Here is a 22,273-nt window from a genome sequence, read left to right as displayed (position 1 = left end):
AACCCCCCAGTACTATGTTAAATAAGAGTGGTGATAGAGGGCATCCTTGTCTCGTTCCTGTTTTCAGGGGGATGGCGCTCAGCTTTTGACCTTTGAGAATGATGTTGGCTGTGGGTTTGTCATATATGGCCTTTATTATGTTGAGGTAGTCCCCTTCTATCATAAATGGCTGTTGGGTCTTGTCAAATGCTTTCTCTGCATCTATTAAGAAGGGAATGCTTTCTAATGGTGGAATTTCACATCAGGCTGTGAATCACCTACACCCAAACACCAGTTTTATAGCTGTCTACAGCTCACACATTCTAGACATTATCTGGCCCTTCTGAGAGAGTCAGGGACCCTTCCATGTCAGCCTTGGCCCTGAGAGGGAGAGGAGAGGAGTCAGCCTGGAAGAGCTAGAGAAATTCCTTGGTCCTGAGCTTTCTTCCCTTTTCTGCTCCCTTCCCCCAGTTTCAGCTATTTACCATGTCTGTATGCTTCCTCTGTCTCCATCCACTTCCCTGTGGTGGAGTTGGACTTATGTCAGCGTGGTTCCCTAGTGGGCTGGTGGCTCAGCCACCACAGCTGCAAGAGTGACTCATGCCCCAGGGCCAGTGCGTCAGGCTTGCGGTGGACTGGACCAGGGGCTTCCCCAGGGTCGGACGGAGGTTCTGAGTATGCCGGGAGAGAGGACCAATCTTTCCCTTTTCCAATTCCACAACCTCATTCAGGAACCCTGCTTTCTAAAGTCAATGCCACCTCTTTTAGGCTTCAGAAGGTTGTGTCTGAGTGAGACCAAAACAGCCCTGTGTCAACTGCCTGCTCCCCTGGCATCTGGATGGAAGAAGGAGATGACAGACCATAACTGAGCCAAAGAGGCTAAGAATGTCCCATTCTATCCTCTCCTGTCCTGGTTTCAGAGCACAGATGATTCACTCCTCCCCTTCCCAGCTCAGAAACAGAAGTGCAATCGCACTGCCCTGGAGGTAAAGCCGGGCTTGTGTGACCTTGGGCAGGTTATTTAGCTGCTTTGTTTCGGTTTCCCTGGCTGGAAAAAAATGGGATAATAAACTTACCTCATGGGGTTGCTGTGCATTAAATAAAACTCGGCACCCACTACAGGCCTGGCCTCAGGAGGTGCTGAGTCTGTGTTCACTCCGAGACAGAGCTGAAGCCCCATCGCCGTTGGCTTGACTGGGAGATCCAAATGGCAGGGAAGGCAGAAGGCTGAAGTGGGCCACTTCCCGGGCAGGGGCTCCGTGGGTTTGGGAGTTGGTTCTGAAAGGCAGCCTGGGGCACCTTCTTCTGATCTTGAGCCTTCTCTTTCCCGTTAGGCATCTGGGTGGGGCTTTCCCCTTCCTGGGGAACAGTCCTGATGGGGCCCTTCACACTGCAATGCAAACAATGAATAACTCACTGTGTCCTGAGCATTACTGTGTTGCCTTTTGTTTCCGGCTCCATCAGGCCTGGTAGGACATTATTCATCCTGTTATCATTTAAAATTTTGATATTTTGTTCATCATGGATTTTTTTGGCATTAATTTTGATTTTAAACAAAGACTGCATTATAATGTTATTTATCTAGATTACTGAGTTCCTTGGCATCCCCTTAAATTGTGCCCCTGATGATGGAATCTTCAGCTCTAGCTCTTTGGGGATGGAACGGTGTATACTTGAGAGAGAGGGCTTCCTGCTTCCTTAAACTTGAGACCTTCTTGCTAAAGGGAATTTTCTCTGCCCCTACCAGAGGCCAGGACAAAGTTCCTAGCCTGGTTCCACCTATCCACTCTCCCACCCTTATTTCAATGGAGTCCAGGGATCACTCCAAATCCTTGAAATCCTTTCAGCTCAGTTCAATTCCACAATTACTCAAGGGCAATATACCAAGCGCCGGGCAGGCACCTGGCTAAGCCTGCGGGTGGAGGCTGGAGACCGAGACCGCAATAATGAGCGGCGCAGAGCGCGCTGGAGGCACTTGGCGGGGGACCCTGCGGCGTGGGAGAGAGCGGGGGGGGGCGGGGGTACTCTAAGAGTCGGCCGACTCTGTACCCTGAGGACTAATCACGCACCCTAAGGCACCTTCGGGGGAAGCAGGTTAGAAACCCCGCCCCGACCCGACCTCCCGCCGGCGCCGGCGGCCGCGGCTCTGGGCGCGGGCCAGGGGGCGGCGCCGGCGGGTGGAGGCTCTTCCTGGGCGCAGCGGGCGAGGAGCGCGCGGGACGGCGGCGCGGGGACGGCGCACCTGGCGGGCCCGCAGGCTGGGCGTGGGCGGCGACATGGAGGACGGCGTGCTCAAGGAGGGCTTCCTGGTGAAGAGGGTGAGCGGCCGGATCTTCTCCGGACCCTGGCCCGGCGGCCCGGCGGGGCGGGGCGCGCGGGCGCGGCCGAACCGGGGGGCGGTGGTTGGAGGTCAGCCTCGGAAGGGAAAGAGGGGCCGGGGCACAGGCAAGGAGGAGAATCCCGCTTGGCTAGGGCGTGTGGCTGCGGGTGGCGGCCCCGCGGTGGAGATCTTAATTAAAACAGCATTTTACAATATGAAGAGTATAGCATTTAAATATGATGTATTCAAACGACGTAAGTGTGCTCTGTAGTTCGCAGCGCCGGTCGGTGTAACGCATCATCTCCTCAATAACCCCTGAGCGGAGAGGGAGCCTGTGCTTCTTAAGCGCTTGCTGTGCCGGGGTCTCCTTTAACTCTCCTACAGCCCCGCGGGTCGGTGGGACCACGTCACCCCCTTTCTCCAAGGGGAAAACAAAGCTCAAAGAGATTCGATAGCTTGCTCAGGATCTGGGGACTAGTGGGTGATGCAGCAGGATCAAACCCGCTCAGGTTGACTCCAGACCTTTCCCTGCCCACCTGGGTGGGAACTGTTACCACGCTATTACGGATGAGGAAACTGAGGGTCAGAAAGATGAAGTAGCTTGCCCAGAGCCCCAGGGCTAGTCACGGCGGGGACTGGAACCTCCATCCTTCCTCCTTCCTATCACCCCACGTGGCCTTTCCCACTGCAAGCAAGAGTCCGGAGGAAAACGGGACACAGGGGATCAAAGGAGAAAATGAACCAAAGAGCGGTTGCAGGAGGAAGTTCGATATCTTCAAGTTCTTTGAAATTTCAACAGTGATGTTCACAGTAAAGGTTTATGCTAACTTAACAGCAGAGGGTTCAGATGCGTAAACCTGGGCATGAGCCTTTGGCTCTTCTGCTGAGCTTACAGCTTGGGAGGGGGATAGATGAAGAGGGATGAAGGGGCTCTCCCTCCCGTTGCCTCCCCTGGCCGCCAGGTCAGCCCTGAGGTCTCAGATAGCTTTCAGGTCCGCAGGTAATGTAGACATGTTGTTACACATGATTTGATATAGGAGGGCCAATGTGTTGTTTGCTCAAAACTGTAAACAGGAGGCTGATGCCGGATCAAGGGTCAGACTGGAAACAAGCAGGTACGGAGTTCCACGCCCGCTTCATGCCACTGTGCTTAAAGTGATAGGCTGGTCCCTCACAGTTTGTGGCGGTGGCTGCACCTAAGAGAGACAAGCTGTGGGGGATTCCTGTGTTCTCCCTTCCTGCAGCTTGGGAGGTGAGAGCGGGAATGTGAGTTGGGAAGGGGGTTTTGGTGGGCCTTGTTGATTGTCGGGATAGCTGGGCACTGGTAGGGGCCTGTGGAGGACAGACCCCCTCAGATGGGCTCTGGTGGGCCTCCCCGTGTTCCCAGGGGTTACCTTACATGATTTCCTCCACCACATGGTGTCAGAGGAGGGCTAGAGGGAAGGAAGGACGTGAGTTCTCTTCTGGAGAACTGGGTGCCCAGGGTGCAGAGAAGTGAGGAGAGTCAACGGTCTGGCCCCAAAAGCCCACAGAAGGGGCTTGGCTGAAATACCTAAAGCTCATGCCAGCCAAACCCAAAGACCGGAGTTTGGAGCCTGACCCTGGGGAAAGCGGAAGCCACACCCTTTCCTGCAAGGAGAGGGATGTGGCCCATGCCCCTGCTAACAGTTCGCCCCTACTCATCAATCTTAACATTTTCTCTCCCCAGTGTCCCCTTTCCTCCTGGGTGGCAACAGCAGCCTCTGTGTCCACTGGAGAAATCACAGGGCTGCGGCCATGGGATTCCATAGATTAGGAGAGTTTACAGCCCAGAGGTGGAGCAGGGCCTGAGCTGAAAGCCAGAGTACAGAACAGTCATTGCTGGTGTGAGTGAAGCCGAGGCAGGCAGGGGCATGATGGATTTGGCTCTTAATCCCGCCCAGACTCGAAGGAAGCAAAGCTCCAGGCACCACACAGGGCGCTCACTTGGCCTGGCTTTAAAGGGGGAAGGGCAGGGAGGGGCCAGGATCAGCATGAGGAGGACTGCTTTTCCTTTGTTTTTTTTAAATTATTTTATTGAGGTCATATTGGTTTATAACATTATGCAATTTCAGGTGTACGTTATTATTTACCAGTTTCTGTATAGACTGCATCGTGCTCACCATCAATAGTCTGGTTTTTATCTGTCACCATGTATATGTGCCCCTTTACCCCTTATGCCCACCCCCCACCCCCTTCTCCTCTGGTAACCACTGAATTATTTTCTTTGTCCATGTGTTTGTTTATCTTCCACATATGAGTGAAATCATATGGTGTTTGTCTTTTTCTGTCTGGCTTATTTCTCTTAACATAGTACCCTCAAGGTCTGTCCATGGTGTTGCAACTGGCACAATTTTGTCCTTTTTTATGGCTGAGTAGTATTCCATTGTATATATACATCACATCTTCTTTATCTATTCATCCCTTGATGGGCACTTGGGTTGCTTCCACGTCTTGGCTATTGTGAATAATACTGCAGTGAACATAAGGGTGCATAAGTCTCTCTGGATTGTTAATTTCAAGTTCTTTGGATAGATACCCAGTAATGGGATGGCTGGGTCATATGGTATTTCTATTTTTAATTTTTTGAGAAATCTCCATGCTGTTTTCCATAGTGGCTGTACCAATTTGCATTCCCACCTGCAGTGTATGAGGGTTCCTTTTCTCCACAACCTCTCCAACATTTGATATTTTTTGTCCTGATGATTATAGCCATTCTAACAGGGGTAAGGTGATAGTTCACTGTAGCTTTGATTTGCATTTCCCTAACAATCAGTCATGTTGAACATCTTTTCATTTGTCTATTGGCCATCTGTATATCTTCTTTGGAAAAATGCCTGTTCGTATCCTCTGCCCATCTTTTGATTGGGTTGTTCGTTTTTTTGTTGTTGAGTTGTATGAGTTCTTTATAGATTTTGGAAATTAACCCCTTGTTGAATATATGATTTGCAAATATTTTCTCCCAGTTGGTGGGTTGTCTTTTCATTTTGATCCTGGTTTCCTTGGCCTTGCAGAAGCTCTTTAGTCTGATGTCCCACTTATTTATTTTTTCTTTTGTTTCCCTTGCCTAGACAAGGTATTCGAAAAAATCCTTCTAAGACCGATGTCAGAGAGTGTACTGCCTATATTACCTTCTAGAAGTTTTATGGTTTCAGGTCTTACCTTCAGGTCTTGATCTATTTTGAGTGAATTTTTGTGTGTGGTGTGTTGTTGCTTTTCCTTCAAGGAGAGGCTGAGGCACTTCAGGTGTTGCTTGTACCGCTCGTACCTCAAACAACACTCTTAGAAAATGACATTGCAATGTGGACACACTTTGGCCTAGAAATTTCATTTTAGGACTCTTTCCCAAGGAAATACCCTAAAAGCTTAATGAACAGAATGTCCAGTGAAAAACACTGGACACTACCTATATGTGCCTCCAAATAAACAAATGATTATGTAAATTATGGTTATGCAGATGTTACAATGTTTGTAATATTATAACCCAAGGAGTGAAAATAGAAAAGCTATGAGTAAACAAAAAAATACACAGACTGGAAGGAGTCCTGGGGACCGGAAGCCTGAAATCAAGGTGTGGGCAGGGCCAGGCTCCCTCAGCCTGTAGGGGGAGTCTGTTCTTGCCTCTTCTAGCCTCTGGTACTTGTAGGCAGTCGGCGGAGTTCCTGGTTTTGTAGATGCAGCACTCCAGTCTCTGCCTCCATTGTCACCTGACCGTCTTCTCCCTGTGTGTCTCTGAGGGTCCAGGTTTTCCTCTTTGTATAAGGACACCAGTCATAATGGATTAGGGTGGCCCTGACCCAGTATTACTTCATCTTAACTGGTTACGTCTGCAAAGACTTATTTCCAGATAAGATCACATTCATGGATACCAGGGGTTAGGACTTCAACATACCTTTTATGGGGAGGGGGCACAATTCAACCCATAACAGATACCATCTCTGCTTCTTCAGGGTTGTAGGGTCTTGGGCAAGACCTTTCTGGGCCTCAGTGTTCTCATTTTAAAGTTAGGAAATAGACCCTTTTCAAAGGATCCCTCCAGCTGTCACTTCCTGTGCCTCTGAAGCCCAGCCCTGGGGTTGCCATCCCAGCTTATGGACCCTCCCCCTCCTCCCTAAAGGGGCTCTACGAACTCTAAGCTTCTCATGGTCCAGTGGGCCTCTGGCCCCAGCCAGCCGCTTACAGGCAAGGAGCCTGGAGAGGGAGGAAAGTGCCTGCTGGAGGAGGCCTGGGTTCCTTTTCAGCTTGTGTCGCTGTGTTTGTGGCCTCTGACCCCCTTTGCCTGGTGCCTTTGGGCCAGTCCCTGTGCTGTCTGAGCGTGGTGTGGCTTGTCTGTAGAGTGGGGATCCTGGTGCTTTCTCCCCATGTTGTGGGTTACTGCAGCAGCCTCCCGCTGCAATCACCCCTCCATTCTGACCTGCTCCATTCAGCTGTTCTGTTCGGTGTGGTCAAGGCTGTCTTTTTAACATGAGAACCTAAGCTTGTCATTCTTCTGCTTAAAAGTCTTCAAGGATTCCCCTCTGGCCACAATAAAAAGATCAAACTCTACAACACGAATTCTGAAGCCGATTGGGCCCACGTCGCTTCCTCCTGTCCTGGAACTTATCACACTGGGTGGGCTCGTTCTCTGTCTCCTCCACTGTCTTGGGTCAGAATCTGGTTCTTCTTTGTATCCCTGCTGCCGGCACAGGGCTTGGTGCGGTAGTATTTAGTCATTGATTGTTGAATGAATAGAAAAATGAGTGAATTATTTCCGTAATCATCTCATCAGGATTTTTGTTTGTTTAAATTTAAATTTATTTTCCATTATAAAAATAATACCTGCAGGTCAGCCCTGGTGGCCTAGTGGTTAAGGTCGGCATGCTCCACTTCAGCTGCCTGGGTGTGGATCCCAGGCGTGGACCTACGCCACTCGTCTGTTAGTGGCCATTCTGTGGCGTCAGCCCACATAAAAAATTTAAAAAAAAGAGGAAGATTGGCAACAGATGTTAACTCAGGGCAAATCTTCCTCGGGGAAAAAAAATACATCATATTATTAAAAAAAAAACTAGAAAAATAGTCAAGGGTGTAAAATGAAAAATAAGCTTCTATTTGTATCACCTTGTATCCAGTCTTAGTCCCTAGAGGTGATGACTATTAACATTTCTGGGGTGTCCTTCCAGAAATTTTCTAAAATAACTACTAGAATTATTTTTAGGTATTGTGTGAAGTAATGTAAGTAAAAGTGCTTTGCCCATGTCAAAGACCATTGCTGCTCTGAGGCCTGGTGGTTCAGACTGCTGGGTCTGACCTGAGGACTCCAGCGGTAGCCTCTTCTGCCATCAGTTAGGACTGGAATTCCTCCACTGCAGCCACACTGGGCGCCATATTGCTACATAGTTAGAATAGTTTGCATTTTTTTACTATCATAAGCAACAATCCTCTAAGTGTCTCAATATGTAAAAACTTTTCCACATTCTAGATTATTTACTTAGCACAGATCCCCAGAAGTAGAATTATTGGGTCAAAGAATTTGAACATTTTTATGAGGGTCATCAGCTGCTTCGAGTTTTCCACCTGCGTAGTGAATCCTTTCTCCTCACACCTCTCCCCTCTGCTATCAGTCAGGATTCTTAGTTGTTCGTGACACATTCCACTTACGTGAGTTTGGACAAAAGGGATTTCATGGAGGATAATAAATATTAAGTAACTCAGGAATATTTGGCAGGGCCGAAGAACCTGGCTGGGATGCTATACGGTCAGGGATGATGCAGCCGGACAAAAATAACCAACAGCACCACCAGATGTTTCCAGTGCAAACATCACTGTTGACACTGTTTGCCCCTTGTCCCTGATAACCCTGGGGATTGGGTGTCAGAAGAACCTGTTCTTCCATCACTGTCCTTGCCAAAAATTCCTGTTTCCCCCTGTTTGGTTGCTGCCACACCAGCATCAATGCCCCGTGCATGGGACTGGCAGCACTTGGTCACCTACTTGTTCCCTTCAGGCCAGGGATTCTGAAGAACGCAGCGTTTGGTCCAGGGAAGTGCCATTTCTCCATATGGGGTTTGTTCTGTTCAACATCGGTTGGGTACACTTTCTCCCTAACGTCTCCAGCCCTCCCTCTCCTTTCCTTGTTGTTTTGGCCTGCAAGGGCTGCCGTAACAAAATACCACAGACAGGATGGCTTAAACAACCTCTGTTATCTTCTCTCAGCTCTGGAGGCTGGGAGTCCAAGATGGAGACGTCGGCAAGTTTGGTTTCTTCTTCTGAAGCCTCTCTCCTTGGCTTGCACTGGCTGCTTTCTTCGTGTGCTCACACGGTCTTTCCTCTGTGCACAGGCCTCCCTGATGTCTCTCTCTGTGTCCAAATTCCCTCTTCTTGTAAGGACCCCGGTCACAGTGGATTAGGGCCCACCTACTGACCTCATTTTAGCCTGGTCACCTCGTTCAAGGCCCTGTCTCCAAATACAGTCACATTCTGAGGTAGTAGGGGGGTAGGGCTCAGAGAAAATTCATATGGGTTAGAAATTCAATAGGATTAGAAAAAATTCATGTGAATTTTTTTGGGAGGAGGACATAATTCAGCCCATAACTCCTGTGTTTGAAAGTTTAAGATTATGTTGTCCTCTCTCCTTCTCCACCTCACACCAGCGCCCAAACTGTCAGCTTAGATTGCACTCTCCCTGGACCAGCCACCTCGTGTGACAGCGATTTACTGTTCCTGCTGCTCCAGGAGCCCTCAGTAGGGGGTCATCAGGAAAGGGGACCTGAGTCTGGGCCGCGTGGAGAGCAGTAGAGAACCCCAGTTGCTGAGGAGGCAGAGCTAAATCTTTCACGTTTCTTTAAACGTGTCTGCCCACGTCAAGGAAAGCTGTCAGCCGTCAGGGTACATGTGGATTCTAAGAACGGCACAGAATGAAGAGAGCAAAAATGTAAAATTCAACCTGTCTACGTGTGTCCTCTCATGTGAACAGCTTGATCACCCTGAGGTGTAACGGCACGGAGACATATTAATAAACTCTTGTCGGGTTAACTTTGTTGCCAGTTTTCTTTGTTGCCCCAGTAAATGCCGTTTGGGCACAGGCGACTCTTTCTACAGCTTCTGGTTCCCGGACAGCACTCAGTCCATGCTGGGCGTGGACTAGAATCACAGCCCCACTGGTGTGAGAACTGAAGTGTCTTTGAAATGAGTAAGTGCAAGGTGAGGAATGAGGGACTCCAGGAAATGGTCTCTGATTCAGATAAAGCGCGTCCCTCTTGGTTAGAGTCTAACCCTAATTGGGCTCTGCTCTGGAAATATTCCAAGAAAGTTGCTTTCATGAATGTGTACTCAACCCATTCCTTTCTGATTCCTCAGCAGACGTTCCCCGATCTGTTGGTCCGTTCTAGAAGCAGACTCTCTGCCTTTATCTGACTATCCTGTCCATTGGCTGTATGACCCACCAGAGAGCCCCCCAAACTGCCCTGTCTTTTAAGCCTGCCACACCTAGCCTGGGCTTTGGTGTCCTTACCCTGGTAGACGGTTTGAAGCTTCAACTTTACAAATAGCCCACATCCTTCGACTAGAATTATTCTTTCTAGCAATATATCCCAAGGAAAAAAAAATCAGAGATGCAAATTAAAGTTTATGTGCACAGATATTCATTGCAGAATTGTTTATCATAGTGAAAAAGATCAAACCTCAGTTACAAACACGGGAGAGTGACAGGCAAATGATGCATCCACTTAGGGGTCTTAAAAAATATGTTTTAGGGGCCAGCCGGGTGGTGCAGTGGTTAGATTTGTACTCTCCGCTTTGGGGGCCTGGGGTTTACCAGTTTGGATCCTAGGCGTGGACCTAGCCCAGGTCCACTGCTGGCTAGCACCGCTCATCAAGCCATGCTCTGGCGGCATCCCACATACAAAGTAGAGGAAGATTGGCATGGATGTTAGCTCAGGGTCAGTCTTCCTCACACACACACAAAATTTACTCGTAAACGGTTCTGTAAAAAAAGTTCTTTATTCTTCAACTTTTCTCTGAAATTATTTCAAAATTTAAAAACAAGTGTTAGGCTAAAAGAAAAAGAAAAAACTCTCCGCCTTGTTGGAGAGTCGATTCCACAGCACAGTCTGGCTCCCTGTGCCAGGGGACACCTTTCCCTGAACATAATGTTGTCCTCTCGGCCAGCTCATAGCAAGGCTCTCCTGTCTGTCCTCAGGGTCACATTGTCCACAACTGGAAGGTGCGATGGTTCATCCTCCGGCAGAACACGCTGCTGTACTACAAGCTGGAGGGGGGTCGGAAAGTGACCCCTCCCAAGGGCCGGATCGTTCTGGATGGCTGTACCATCACCTGCCCCTGCCTGGAGTATGAAAACCGTCCGGTAGGTGAAGGCCCTGCCTCTCAGACCCTCCCACCTCCGGCCTCTGGTGAAGATGGTGTGGGTAATGGGCAGAGCTGAGTTATCAGTGAGAAACCTACATTCAAATCCTGGCTGCACCACGTACCAGGCACGGGACCTCGGGCAAGGAATTGAGGCTCTCTGCACCTGAGTTCCTTGTCTGTAAAATGAGACAAAATAATGACCTCTGATTATCTCTCGTGGTTGTGATGAGGATCATGAAGGTAATGGTCTGTCAAAACCTTTTGTAGGCGAGGAGGCACTTCACAAATGTGAATAATTGCTGCTATTTTGGGGTTCAGTATGATGGTTTTCATCCCTTAAGGGGTGCACGTTCCAAACAGGCTCAACCAAACCATCAAAAAAGTATCTGAATCAATCATTTATTGAGGGCCCATTATGTGCCAAGAAATTTCCTAGACTTGGAGGAGTCAAGGAAGAAAATGGTAAGATCACTGCTTTTTTTTTTTTTGAGGAAAATTGGCCCTGTGTCAATCTTCCTTTATTTTGTACGTGGACGCCACCACAGCATGGCTTGATGAGCAGTGCCTCGGTTTGCACCCAGGATTTGAACCTGCAAAGCCTGGACTGCCAAAGTGGAGCGCACGAACTTAACCACTTGGCCACCAGGCCAGCCCCAGGATCGCTTCTTTTTAAGTTAATAATTTTATCATGAAAGCAAGTGGTTAATTGAAAAACATTCAGAGTCCCAAATGATGGTAGAAACGTCATTGGCTGTAGAGAACATTGCACGCCTGAGGAGGAGGACGTCTGTATAGATTGTCTGAGTCAGGTACAGGCGTTGAGAGGAATAGTGATTTGGGCAAAGATCTGAAAGAGGAGAGAGGCAGATGTTCTGGACAGGGGGAAGGGCTTGGGTAAAAGTCAGGCTGGAGATAGGGATAGATCTGGAGATGAGGACGGCCAGTGCGGCCCAAGGGGAGCGTTCGCTGAGAGAGCAGTGGGAGAGTGCCCAGGGCCAGATGGAGGGAATGGGGAGCCATTGAAGGTTTTGAGTGAATGGACTGATAGAAACTCTCTTAGGAAGACTAAAATGAGGAACTAAGCTCAGTTCCTGATACGATTGCTAGGTCCATTATGAGGGGATCTTACCATTTTCTTCTTTCTTATCATGTTTTTCTTTTTTGATTCTTCCAGACCAGTTGACGAAACTTCTAAGAAAATGTTCATGATGGTCAATTCTGGGTGGTGGGTTTACTGGTGTTTGTTATGCTAACCTCTGTACCCTTCTGTACTTTAAAATTTTTCTTAAATAAAAAACCAAAATGAGCTATTAAAATAATCAGGCATGAAATAAGGCAAAAAGAAGGGATAAATAGGAGAAAACATTATTGAAGGAAATATCAATAGGACGTGGTTGACTGGATGTTGAGGGCAAGGGAGAGGGAAGCATCGAATGTCATTCCAGGCCAGGAGGCTGAGAAAATGAAACATCTGAATTTCATTCAGACATTTGAAATGAAATTTGAAACGAAAATGAAATGAAATTCTAGAATTTGCACTGCAAACCTGGAGCTGCCGCTGGTTAAAAGAGAGGAGTCAGGTGGGGGTGGCTCTCTGTCGGAGTGGGGTGGGGCCGCTGAACCCGGGAGAAGCCTGGGTCTGCGTCTTCTTCCTTCTGGCATCGTAAGACCCAACACAACGTCTAGGCCCATCGTAGATGCTTAGTGAAAGTTTGTTGAATAAATGCTGAACAAAGAGGAAATATTTGCAGATGAGTGAGAGCATTTTAAGAGGAAAACCTAGTCTTTAAGTTAATTTAAGACTTTAGGTCTCAATGAATTAAATCCTGGGATTTGTAAGTTAACTTGTTCACCAGATGCCCCTTAGTTATGTTTAAGGCTCAGTGGAGCGCAGAAGGGCTGGTTGAATGGTCTGGTGATAGGAAAACTTTGTTCAAAGTTTCAAAAAAAGGAAAAAAGTTAAATTTGCTGACTGGAGTTGTGAACTTCGTGTTAATTCTACATAAAATTCTCAAACACGTTGTTGTCTGCCTGGTTCACGAGTGCTTGAGCTGGAAGAGGCCGAGAGGAGCCAGCACTTCACTAAGAACAAGTTATAAAGTATATTATATATGTGTCTGTACATATATACTTTTTATTAGGGAGGCTATAAAAGAGTGTGTCTGGATTTCACGTGGAATTTTATAGCCTCTCCTGAAGTTCTTCCGTTCAAATGGTGCACTGCAGACGGCCGGTGCAGCCACGGGGAACTGGTCGCACTCGCTCTCCCACGGCACTGCTGAGTGAGTCAGTGTTAACCTGGAGGGACAGCTTCACGGTGTTCTTTGGGACTGTGAGCCAGCCTTGTCTTAGCCACCATTTTCGCTGTTAGTTTAGGTGAGGGATGTTGATTAAGTTTGCAAGCAAAGCATGTTGGGAGCTAATACATCAGAAAACAGAATCAGAATGAAATAGAAGGCTTCTGTTTTCCAGCAGAAGTGCTAGACCCAGTCTACTCAGATGACATTCAATAGGGTCAGCATGCAAAATCCCACAATGGTCCAGAAAAACCCTAAATGCACATTTAAAGGATGGAGGAGATGGGACTGGCCTGGTGGCGTAGTGGTTAAGTTTGCATACTCTGCTTCAGTTCTCGGGTTTGGATTCTGGGCGTGGACCTACATGCCACTCATCAAGCCATGCTGTGGCAGTGTCCTGCGTATAAAATAGAGGAAGATTGGCACAGATGTTAGCTCAGCAACAATCTTCCTCAAGCAAAAAGAGGAAGATTGGCAACAGATATTAGCTTAGGGCCAATCTTCCTCACCAAAAAAAAAAAAAGTTGATGGAGGAGATGTGGCCTACAAGAAAGACTCCTAGTTGACTGGGTGGAGTATGAGTCCACAGTGCCCTGTCACTGCCCACAGCTAATATGTCCTCAGGGCTGTGTTGGCCCATGCTGCCCTGCACCCCTCAAACCTTTCCTGGAGCAGTGTGTTCCATTCCATTCTCATATTTTATGAGAATGTTGACCAACTGCAGAACATTTAGCAGAGCGTGAACTGGTTGAGGAATGTGTGAAAGACTCGGGGATGCTTAGACCTGAGAAAAGAGGGTCAAAGGGGGAATGCACAACAGTTCCTTCTCATACCTCAGATGGAGAAAGTGGGCTTCCTTAATGTCCCCAAGCATCTGTAGCTAAGTGGCAGAGTTGGGATTTGCATCCAGATCGGTCTGACTTGAAAGCCTGTGCATTTCCCACTTCAGTGCAGGGGCTGTCATGGGAGGTGAGATTAACCTATGTGCTTCTAGAAGGCGGAATCAGAAGCAGGGAGGCAGAGTACCCAGGAAGCAGTCCCTATGCTATGCACTCTGTCCAAAAGAGGAAGGCTGCCTTCTGAGGCTGTGAGCTCCCTGTCACTAGAGGGGTACAAGCGAATCTTTAAAGACCTCCTGCTGGGGTGCAGGGGAGGGGTCTGGCATTTGCCAGTCACTGGACCGTACGGTTTCCTAGATTCACTCGGCCTCATTGTTTTTGCTGCCCGACCTGCTCGGCCTCTAAGTGCTGGTCTGACTGGCCGTCTCTTCCCACAGCTCCTCATTAAGCTGAAGACTCGAACATCCACGGAGTACTTCCTGGAGGCCTGTTCTCGAGAGGAGAGGGACGCCTGGGCCTTTGAGATAACAGGGGCTATTCACGCTGGGCAGCCAGGGAAGGTCCAGCAACTGCACATATTGAAAAACTCCTTCAAGCTGCCCCCTCACATCAGCCTGCAGTAAGTGCCTGGCCCCGCCCCTCACCCTGCTCGGCTTTGCTGCCGCCTCTTCTGTCTGTGCGCAGTGAGAGGGGGCTCTGTTGTTGCTACACAGGCCTGGTTTGTACCACCGTTGTGCTTCAGGGCCTTTCCCTGTCCTCTGTCATCTTTATATCATTTTCTCTGCCTGGGAATGGCCCTACCTACCCACCCTGCTCCTCTGTAAGCTCTTGGGGCCTCAACTACTCCTGCCCCCCTCAATGTCTTGATACCCTCCCTCCAGTTTCAGCCAGGATGTTCAGGGCTCTGTTGCAGCTTCCCAGGAATCTCCAAATCATTGGTCTTGCTCGCAGCCTGATGGCCAGAATGATGTGTTCTGGTAGCAGTTGTGTTCTTGTTCTGTGGGGTTCCTCATTCATTCATTCATTCAAAAAACAGTTATGAGCCAGGCTTCCTCAGCAAAAAGAGGAGGATTGGCAGCAGATGTTAGCTCAGGGCTAATCTTCCTCAAAAAAAAAAAATAAATAAATAAGTAAATAAAAATTAAAAAAAAAAAAGAAACAGTTATGAGTGCTTACTGCATGCCTTACACTGCACTAGATGCTCAGGAGATGCAAATGGGAATAAACAAAGTCTCATCTCAGGCTGTCCAGCCCAAGTGTATAAATAGAAAATGAGAAAAGATCTTCCATTGGTGGCAGGAATCGTCCCACAAAACAGGAGGAAAACAGGTCAGTGGTGGAGGCGGTACTGTGAAGCAGGGATGTGTGATCGGAGTTCCCGTGGAAACTTACAACAGCCCACGCAGGAAACACCCCTGACCTCTCAGGCAGCAGAACTGGGATACCTGTCAAAGATGCTGTATGAGTCCCTCCCTGGGCTCACAAAAACCTGCACACCAGGCCCTAAGATCTTGATTGTGTGTCTATGTGTGTATGGAGCTGCTAAACCATGGCTAGGACTGAGGAGCAGCGGCCGATGAGAATGGATTCAAGTGATGGGTGACTTTGAGAAGTGGCTGGAGGAGTTGGGACTCAATGCTGTAGCTCACAGAGAATCGTTACTGTACATTCTTTTGTTTGTAAATTAAAAGTCACAGCTCTTTAGTTTTTCTACAAAAGTAATACCTGTCTAGTATAGAAATATTAGAACATTTATGAGCAACAAGAAAAGACACATCCTAAAACCCTACCTCTCAAATACTGGTGCATAATGGAATACCCCTGTTTCTTTGTGACCTGTAGCCTACGGTTTGCCACTTGCTTTGTACCCTTAGCAGCGATTCTTGGACCCTCCTTCATATCTGTCAGTGTGATGAGGGTCCCCCTCCTTTGCCTTCCTCCCGTGTAGTTGCATTGTGGACAAGATGCACAACAGTAGCAGCGGAATCCGGTCAAGCCCAAACATGGAGCAGGGAAGCACCTACAAAAAGACCTTCATAGGTGAGCTTCCTCTGGGGCCGGGCCGTGGAAGCCTGGGGCATGGTGATCCAGGACTCAGCTGTGCTAGACCAGCCTGTGTTGAGGCCAGAGCTGCCTGCCGGCCAGCAGGCTGGCCTGAGATGGCCAAACTCTGTGCAGCAGGTGTGCCCTTCGGTCTACTCTTGGGTAGAGCCTCAAGGCTGCCCAGGAGGTCAAAGTGAATGAGGTCACAGCTGAGCACCCCCAAGGAGGCTGACCTGTAGTTTATTGTCTGACTGGTGCTGCCCTTGCCCGGATGCAGGCTCCTCCATGGTGGACTGGCTCATCTCCAACAGTTTTGCAGCTAACCGTCTGGAGGCTGTGACCCTGGCCTCTGTGCTCATGGAAGAGAACTTCCTAAGGCCGGTAGGCGCCCGAAGCATGGGAGCCATCCGCTCAGGGGATCTGGCCGAGCAGTTCCTGGATGACTCCACAGCCCTGTATACTTTTGTAAGTTGGGGAGTGTGTTCCTCTTGTACCAGGGCAGAGGGAAGAAAGAGGCAACAGATTGGGAGCCAGGTGGCCACAGTCGTGGGTGAGATGCCTAGGGTTTGGGGGAGTGGGGTTTCTCTATTGAGGAATTCTCTGTGCCCTATGGTAGCCCCCACAGCCTGGAACGGGGACTTTTCTGTAACAGAGTCCTTCCCACTAGGCTGAGAGCTACAAGAAGAAGATAAGCCCCAAGGAAGAAATCAGTCTCAGCACCATGGAGCTAAGTGGCACAGTGGTCAAACAAGGCTATCTGGCCAAGCAGGTATGGCTGCCTTGGAGCAGGGAGGAGATGGATGGTTCCCAGACTGCGGGGAGGCAGGAACGCCCCTAAAGTGGGGGAGAGCTGGGACTGCTAGAGGGCACTGCTTATTAGCAGAATCTGCTGAAGCAGGAGCCCAGCAACAGCTGCAGGGTGCAAGTCAGGGGGCGTGCACATGTCCACTGTGCACGCACAAGTCCCAGACATGTGTTCAGGGAAAAGGTACACACAAGTAATTATCACAACATTAAAAACAACATCACTGCCTAGTTCACATATTTGTCTGGAGGGGTATTGCCAGCTGGGTGGGTGTTCTGCCTTTGCTGGCCTTCTGCTCCCTGAGGCTTCCTGAGGTCTCTGCCTTCTTTTGTGTGACTCTGTACACCCTCTTGATACACTTTCCGAACAAAAAATAGGTATTTTCTCCACCTACTTCAGTAGGTTGAAGATGAAATTCTGCAGTGTAGTTTCAGTACTTAAAAACTGTGGCCATGGAACCGGCCCAGTGGTTAAGCGTGCATGTTCTGCTTCGGTGGCCTGGGGTTCACTGGTTCGGATGCCAGGTGCAGACATGGCACCCCTCATCAAGCCATGCTGTGGTAGGCGTCCCACATATAAAGTAGAGGAAGATGGGCACGGGTGTTAGCTCAGGGCCAGTCTTCCTCAGCAAAAAGAGGAGGATTGGCTGCAGATGTTAGCTCAGGCCTAATCTTCCTCCAAAAAAAAAAAAATAACTGTGGCCACTGCTCCTACCCGCGTTTGGGAGAGCAGCCAGGTCACAGTCACACCTGCGGCATTTCCACCTGTGCCTAACAGAAAGGCTGTTCTGTGAACAAGATCACCGAGTCCCAGCACATGGAGAGTAAGCAGACCTTCTGCACACTCCTCGTGTTTGTGTGCATCTCACACATTGTGTGAATGCGTCTGTGCAACAGACACTGCTTGGCGCCATTCCCCACTGCTTGTTGCCATTCCCATTGTCACTGGGAGCACATGCTGTCCTTGTCATCTGCTTCTTGCATATCAGGATCTCCATCTGCTCTTAGATTATACACCATCCACGCAACTGCCTGCCTATCCCAAGGGCCTGGCTTCTGCTGGGCCCCCTGGGAGTCTAGTGAGGGGAGGTGGTGAGGCCCCCGGAAGGGCGCAAGGGCGTGTGGGGGGGACTCTGGGCTTCCAGACTAGAGAGCTGAGGAAGCTTTGTGATCTAGGGGGTGGAGCCAAAGAGAGTCACACACACATTGATATCTTACACATTTAGGTTTTAATTGATCATGTAATTGATCATTTCTTACTCTTTTTCTGATGCAGAACTTTTTAAAGTGGTTTTTACTGTATATGTGTGCACATATATACATGCAGCTGTAGGTTTGGTTTGGGATTAAGTTGACACTTAAAAGTTGGTGCCCTTGGGTTCAAGTTTGCCTGTGAGCCCTCAGTCTAGTTGACACCTGCTGCCTCCCTGTCCTCCTTGTGCCCTGAGTGGTATCTGGGTAATGCTCCCCCTTTCCTTCAGCACTGACCCTCTGAGGCTCTGTCAACTCAACTAAATGTGACGCTGTTTTTGCTAAAGTGTCACTGAGCACTGGGAAGTCCATGCAATCCTTGGTCTTCCGCAAACTCTTTTTAGCAGTAGTCCCATTGGCGCAGCCTGGCTTGGAGGTTTGGCACTAGATTCGTGGAAGTGGGAGGAATTACTCAGAGCCTCACCAGTGAACCTTGAACCCTTCCTTTGCCTCAGGGGCACAAGAGGAAAAACTGGAAGGTGCGGCGCTTTGTTCTGAGAAAGGAGCCGGCTTTCCTGCATTACTACGACCCTTCCAAGGTGAGTGAGGGCTCACTCGGGACCCCGTGTGATGCTTGCAGACATTGCTCTCCGAGCATAGCAGGCAGCTGGCTCCTCTTCCTTCCTTCCTCTAAGCATCCCTACCATGACTTCCGCTGCACTGGGCCTTCCTTTCCACAGTCCAAGCTACTCCTAACAGTCTGATCACTCTTCTCTTCTCAGTAGTTTCTTTGATGCCTCGCCCGCCACTTCCCATGGGAGGGGATCTTCATTATTTTGAGAGGGAAGGCATCTTTTAGGTTCTCCAAAGCTTACTGGGTGGCTAGGGAGGATGAGGTGGGCTGATAAAGGGACTCCTAACTGGTGATTCCCAGCCATTTCATCTTTTTCTGTCCAAAGAGCCCATGAATTCTGCCCCCTCAACCTCGTCACCACTGATGTTTTCAAAGTTTCTTTTACCATATAATATTTAAGCCATAATTTCTCACTTTTTTCCCCTAATTGATCAAAGAATTGCTGTTCTGAGTTTCAGATAAGTATTACTGCATGCTGAGTTGATCTAATTCCAGTCAAAAGAAAAGAAAAATGGCCTTTTAGTTAGCCTCTTCAGCCTTGTCTTGGCAGATATATGATTTTCATTCATTGTTTTGAAATAGTGGAGAGTGGGCAGTTCCTCCCTCACTGAGCTTCAGTCGAGAACTCCCTCCAGGGGCTGCCCCATGGCCAGGCGGTGCCCCATGGCCAGGCGGCTACCTTTGCGCGCTGCGCTTTGGTAGCCGGGGTTTGCTAGATTGGATCCTGGGTGCGGACCTAGCACGACTCATCAAGCCATGCTGAGGTGGTATCCCACATAGCAGAGCTAGAAGGGCCTACAACTAGAATATATGTACTGGGGGACTTTGGGGAGAAGAAGAGAGGAAAAAGATTGGCAACCGATGTTAGCTCAGGGCCAAGCTTTAAAAAAAAACTCCCTTCCTAAACCAGGAGCCGGTGAAGGAGTGTGAGGAGCACCCTGGGATCAAGACAGAGCACAGGGAGGGCCAAAGCCAGGGAGGGGTGTGGCGCTGCTGCTGCTGGCTGTGAAATGAAGAAGCCCAACCCACCTTACTGGTACATATAACTTGGCCATGTGATGTCCAAGTTCAACCTCATCTTCTATTACAAAAGACTCTCTCGCTGACTTCTTTAGCTGGCCTGAGGCTGGTTATAGGCGAGAGTGCAACTCCTCCCTTTGTGCATCTGTGCAGTTCCTAATCAGGTCCCCTCTCCTCTGCAGGAAGAGAACCGGCCAGTGGGTGGGTTTTCTCTCCGTGGTTCACTGGTGTCTGCTCTGGAGGATAATGGCGTTCCCACTGGTAAGGTGCAACTTTGGCCCTGGCCCGAAGATCTCAGAGGCCTCCCTCCCACCCTCTCAGTAATGGTCTGCCGATGAAGGACTGAGCTGTGGGAGCTGTGTAGGTCTTTCTCAGTGAGACCATGAATGGTGTGAGTTTTGAAGCCAGTTTCAGAATTAGAGAAAAGGGCATATGGGGTGTTCTTAGTGTTTTAACAATACAACTAAATAATCCTTGTCTTTAACATTTTCCCCTCAGTTTCTGTGCTCACTGGCCCATAAGCTTCCATTTGAGAATAATAGCTTACACAGTGCTTAAGGGTTAACAACACATTTGATATCCATTATCACACTAATTTCACATTAGCTAATATAGGAAGATAGTATTATTCCCATTTTTATGGATGTGGAAATTGAGGTTCAGAGAAGTTAAACAATTTAGTCAAATCCCAAATCTGTGCCTGCTTGTTAACATAAACATATTGGATTCTTTCATGTGAAATTGTAATCTATGGTTAGCATAGGGGGCTGGCCAAGAGGGCTTCCAAGTGTGTCCACATGTACCACTGGCATGCCTTAAGGCACAGGCAAGGGGGAGGGAATGGAAGAGAGGAAGAGGAAAGCATGCATCTGGTGGGATTCCCTAACCATATACATTTGTATTTAAGAAATGCTTCATTATGTGTGTCTTTTCTGTGTCTTGGTCGACTTTCAGCTGCTTGCAGCTGAAAGCAGACATGGATACTCACTATTTTTTTCTGCCTAGGAGTCAAAGGGAATGTCCAGGGAAATCTCTTCAAAGTGATTACTAAGGATGACATACACTATTACATCCAGGCCAGCAGCAAGGCTGAGCGAGCTGAGTGGATTGAAGCTATCAAAAAGCTAACGTGATAAGGACCTGAGGAAACGGGACCAGGATTCCTCCCTCCTACAGGATACAGGCAGGATGTCCTGGAGAATGGGAATGTGTTAAGACCTTTAACTTCTTTGTGTGTTTTGTACTGCTATGGAGTGAGATGGGCGAAGAGGTCCTTAGATGGCAGTGGTGCTATTTCCTTCCCCACCTTCATGTTAACAACCTGGAAATGCTAGAACAGGCATTAGGCATCAGCATCTTGACTTTGGCCCATCAGCACAGCCAGCCATTCCTAGGGCACCAAAGTTTCCCTTGTTGTAACACTAACTGGACATGTTGTAAACTAAATAAAACGCTAGTCTCACGGCAGCTCTGAAATGCTGTTAACAATTCTTACCTCCTCCTTTGGAATTAATAAAAATTGACATTTGTTTCTATTAGAATTCCTGTGCAAAGTTGTATAGTTTTCAAAGGTTTCCCATGCTTGAGGCTATATGAATTATTATGCAAGCTGAGTATGAAAACATCTCAAGTGATCTGTGTCACTAAGACATGCTTCATCTTAAAGTGAGGATGGTGGCAAAACTTTGGCTCAACATTCAGAGAATACTGTTTTGCTTTGAAAAGTAAGTCTGCATAAGTATTATATTGCAGAAAAGAAATCATGGACTCAGTTGGAAAGATCAGTCACACATGGAAAAAGAAGGTAAAATGACAGCTTTTCTATGAAAAATGGCATTTGGAAAGAGATGCAGAGCAGGAGCTGCTAGAGGACAGGAGCAGGAACTCTCTAGACAGAGAAAGATGTAAATGGGAAAAGAATTAAATCAAGGCATGAAATTTTGGTTTTAAAGTGAACAGTAACTGAGACAAATAAGTACCAAGAGGCTTCACCAGTTAGGAGGTTAATCTGAAGTAGTGAAAAGTCTGTATCATACAAATCTTTAAAAATATTTTTATTACTTTCAAGTTTATACAGTAATCTGGCACAAGCTACTCCCAGCATTCTTGCCAAGTACTTAGACTGCCTTTAATGAATAGATATGTAACTTACACTTAAGGGGAGTAGATACTTCCAAAGTACGTAAGTAAAAATTTGTCCTCTTAAATAGTTTGAACTGTCTCCTCTTAATCTTGTTTAGAATACCTGCCCTGAATGATCAGGAATTCCAAGTTAATGAGGTTTTACTTTATTCCTTACACTGTAAGAGACTGCCTTTTAAAGCACCATTTTCCATTTGGCATTTCACCAAGGTCTAATGTCCCTGGAATTAGTTTCTTTATTGCTTTTTAAATTATCAACAGGTGTTTTTTGGAATTAAACTGTATTTGGTTTGATGGCTTCTTGACTCCAAATTGGCACAACTGCATCTACTCTGTATAGGAGACATCAGAATCTTCACGCATTGAAAAGTAAATGACCATCAGCTTGAGGCAAATCAGGGAACAACTCTCACCAAGATACTAGCACCTGAATTTTTAAAAATCCTGAACCATTTTCATTTAATTGTCCTTGATGTAAAGGTAGGGAGCTAGGTCAAGAATGTCTGGAAGCACGGCAACTGTCACAACTGTACTGCTCAGCATGATGTAGTGCTGAGCCCATCTCTGTAGGTTCCCACTCAATGGCTGAACATTATCCACCTAAGTACTGGTTTGTCCTGTTTTCCTATAAAACATGAAAAAG

General features: G+C 48.0%; 1 protein-coding gene across 3 annotated transcripts; it reads left to right on the top strand.

The window, feature by feature from the left end:
- Window positions 1–2,132: 2,132 nt before the first annotated feature.
- PLEK2 (pleckstrin 2) lies at window positions 2,133–21,029 on the top strand. 3 transcript variants are annotated; one of them, XR_011432050.1, is made up of 10 exons: window positions 2,140–2,297; window positions 10,494–10,658; window positions 14,234–14,415; window positions 15,745–15,836; window positions 16,117–16,304; window positions 16,507–16,608; window positions 18,350–18,433; window positions 19,379–19,504; window positions 19,671–19,749; window positions 20,494–21,029. XR_011432050.1 is itself a non-coding variant. In XM_001499816.5 (9 exons), exons 1-9 carry the CDS (start codon window positions 2,256–2,258, stop codon window positions 20,619–20,621), a joined length of 1,062 nt encoding a protein of 353 aa, XP_001499866.2. In that variant the 5' UTR covers window positions 2,133–2,255; the 3' UTR covers window positions 20,622–21,029. The 3 variants fall into 3 exon arrangements, 2 of the variants coding, with proteins under 2 accessions (XP_001499866.2, XP_023483720.1); XM_001499816.5 differs by lacking the exon at window positions 19,379–19,504 and having other exon boundaries at window positions 2,133–2,297; XM_023627952.2 differs by lacking the exons at window positions 10,494–10,658; window positions 19,379–19,504 and having other exon boundaries at window positions 2,145–2,297.
- Window positions 21,030–22,273: the final 1,244 nt, after the last annotated feature.

Source organism: Equus caballus, chromosome 24, assembly GCF_041296265.1.
Source record: "Equus caballus isolate H_3958 breed thoroughbred chromosome 24, TB-T2T, whole genome shotgun sequence".
Taxonomy (NCBI): domain Eukaryota; kingdom Metazoa; phylum Chordata; class Mammalia; order Perissodactyla; family Equidae; genus Equus; species Equus caballus.
The sequence above is the reverse complement of the archived record's forward strand: the minus strand, read 5'-3'. Positions and strand labels throughout refer to the sequence as shown.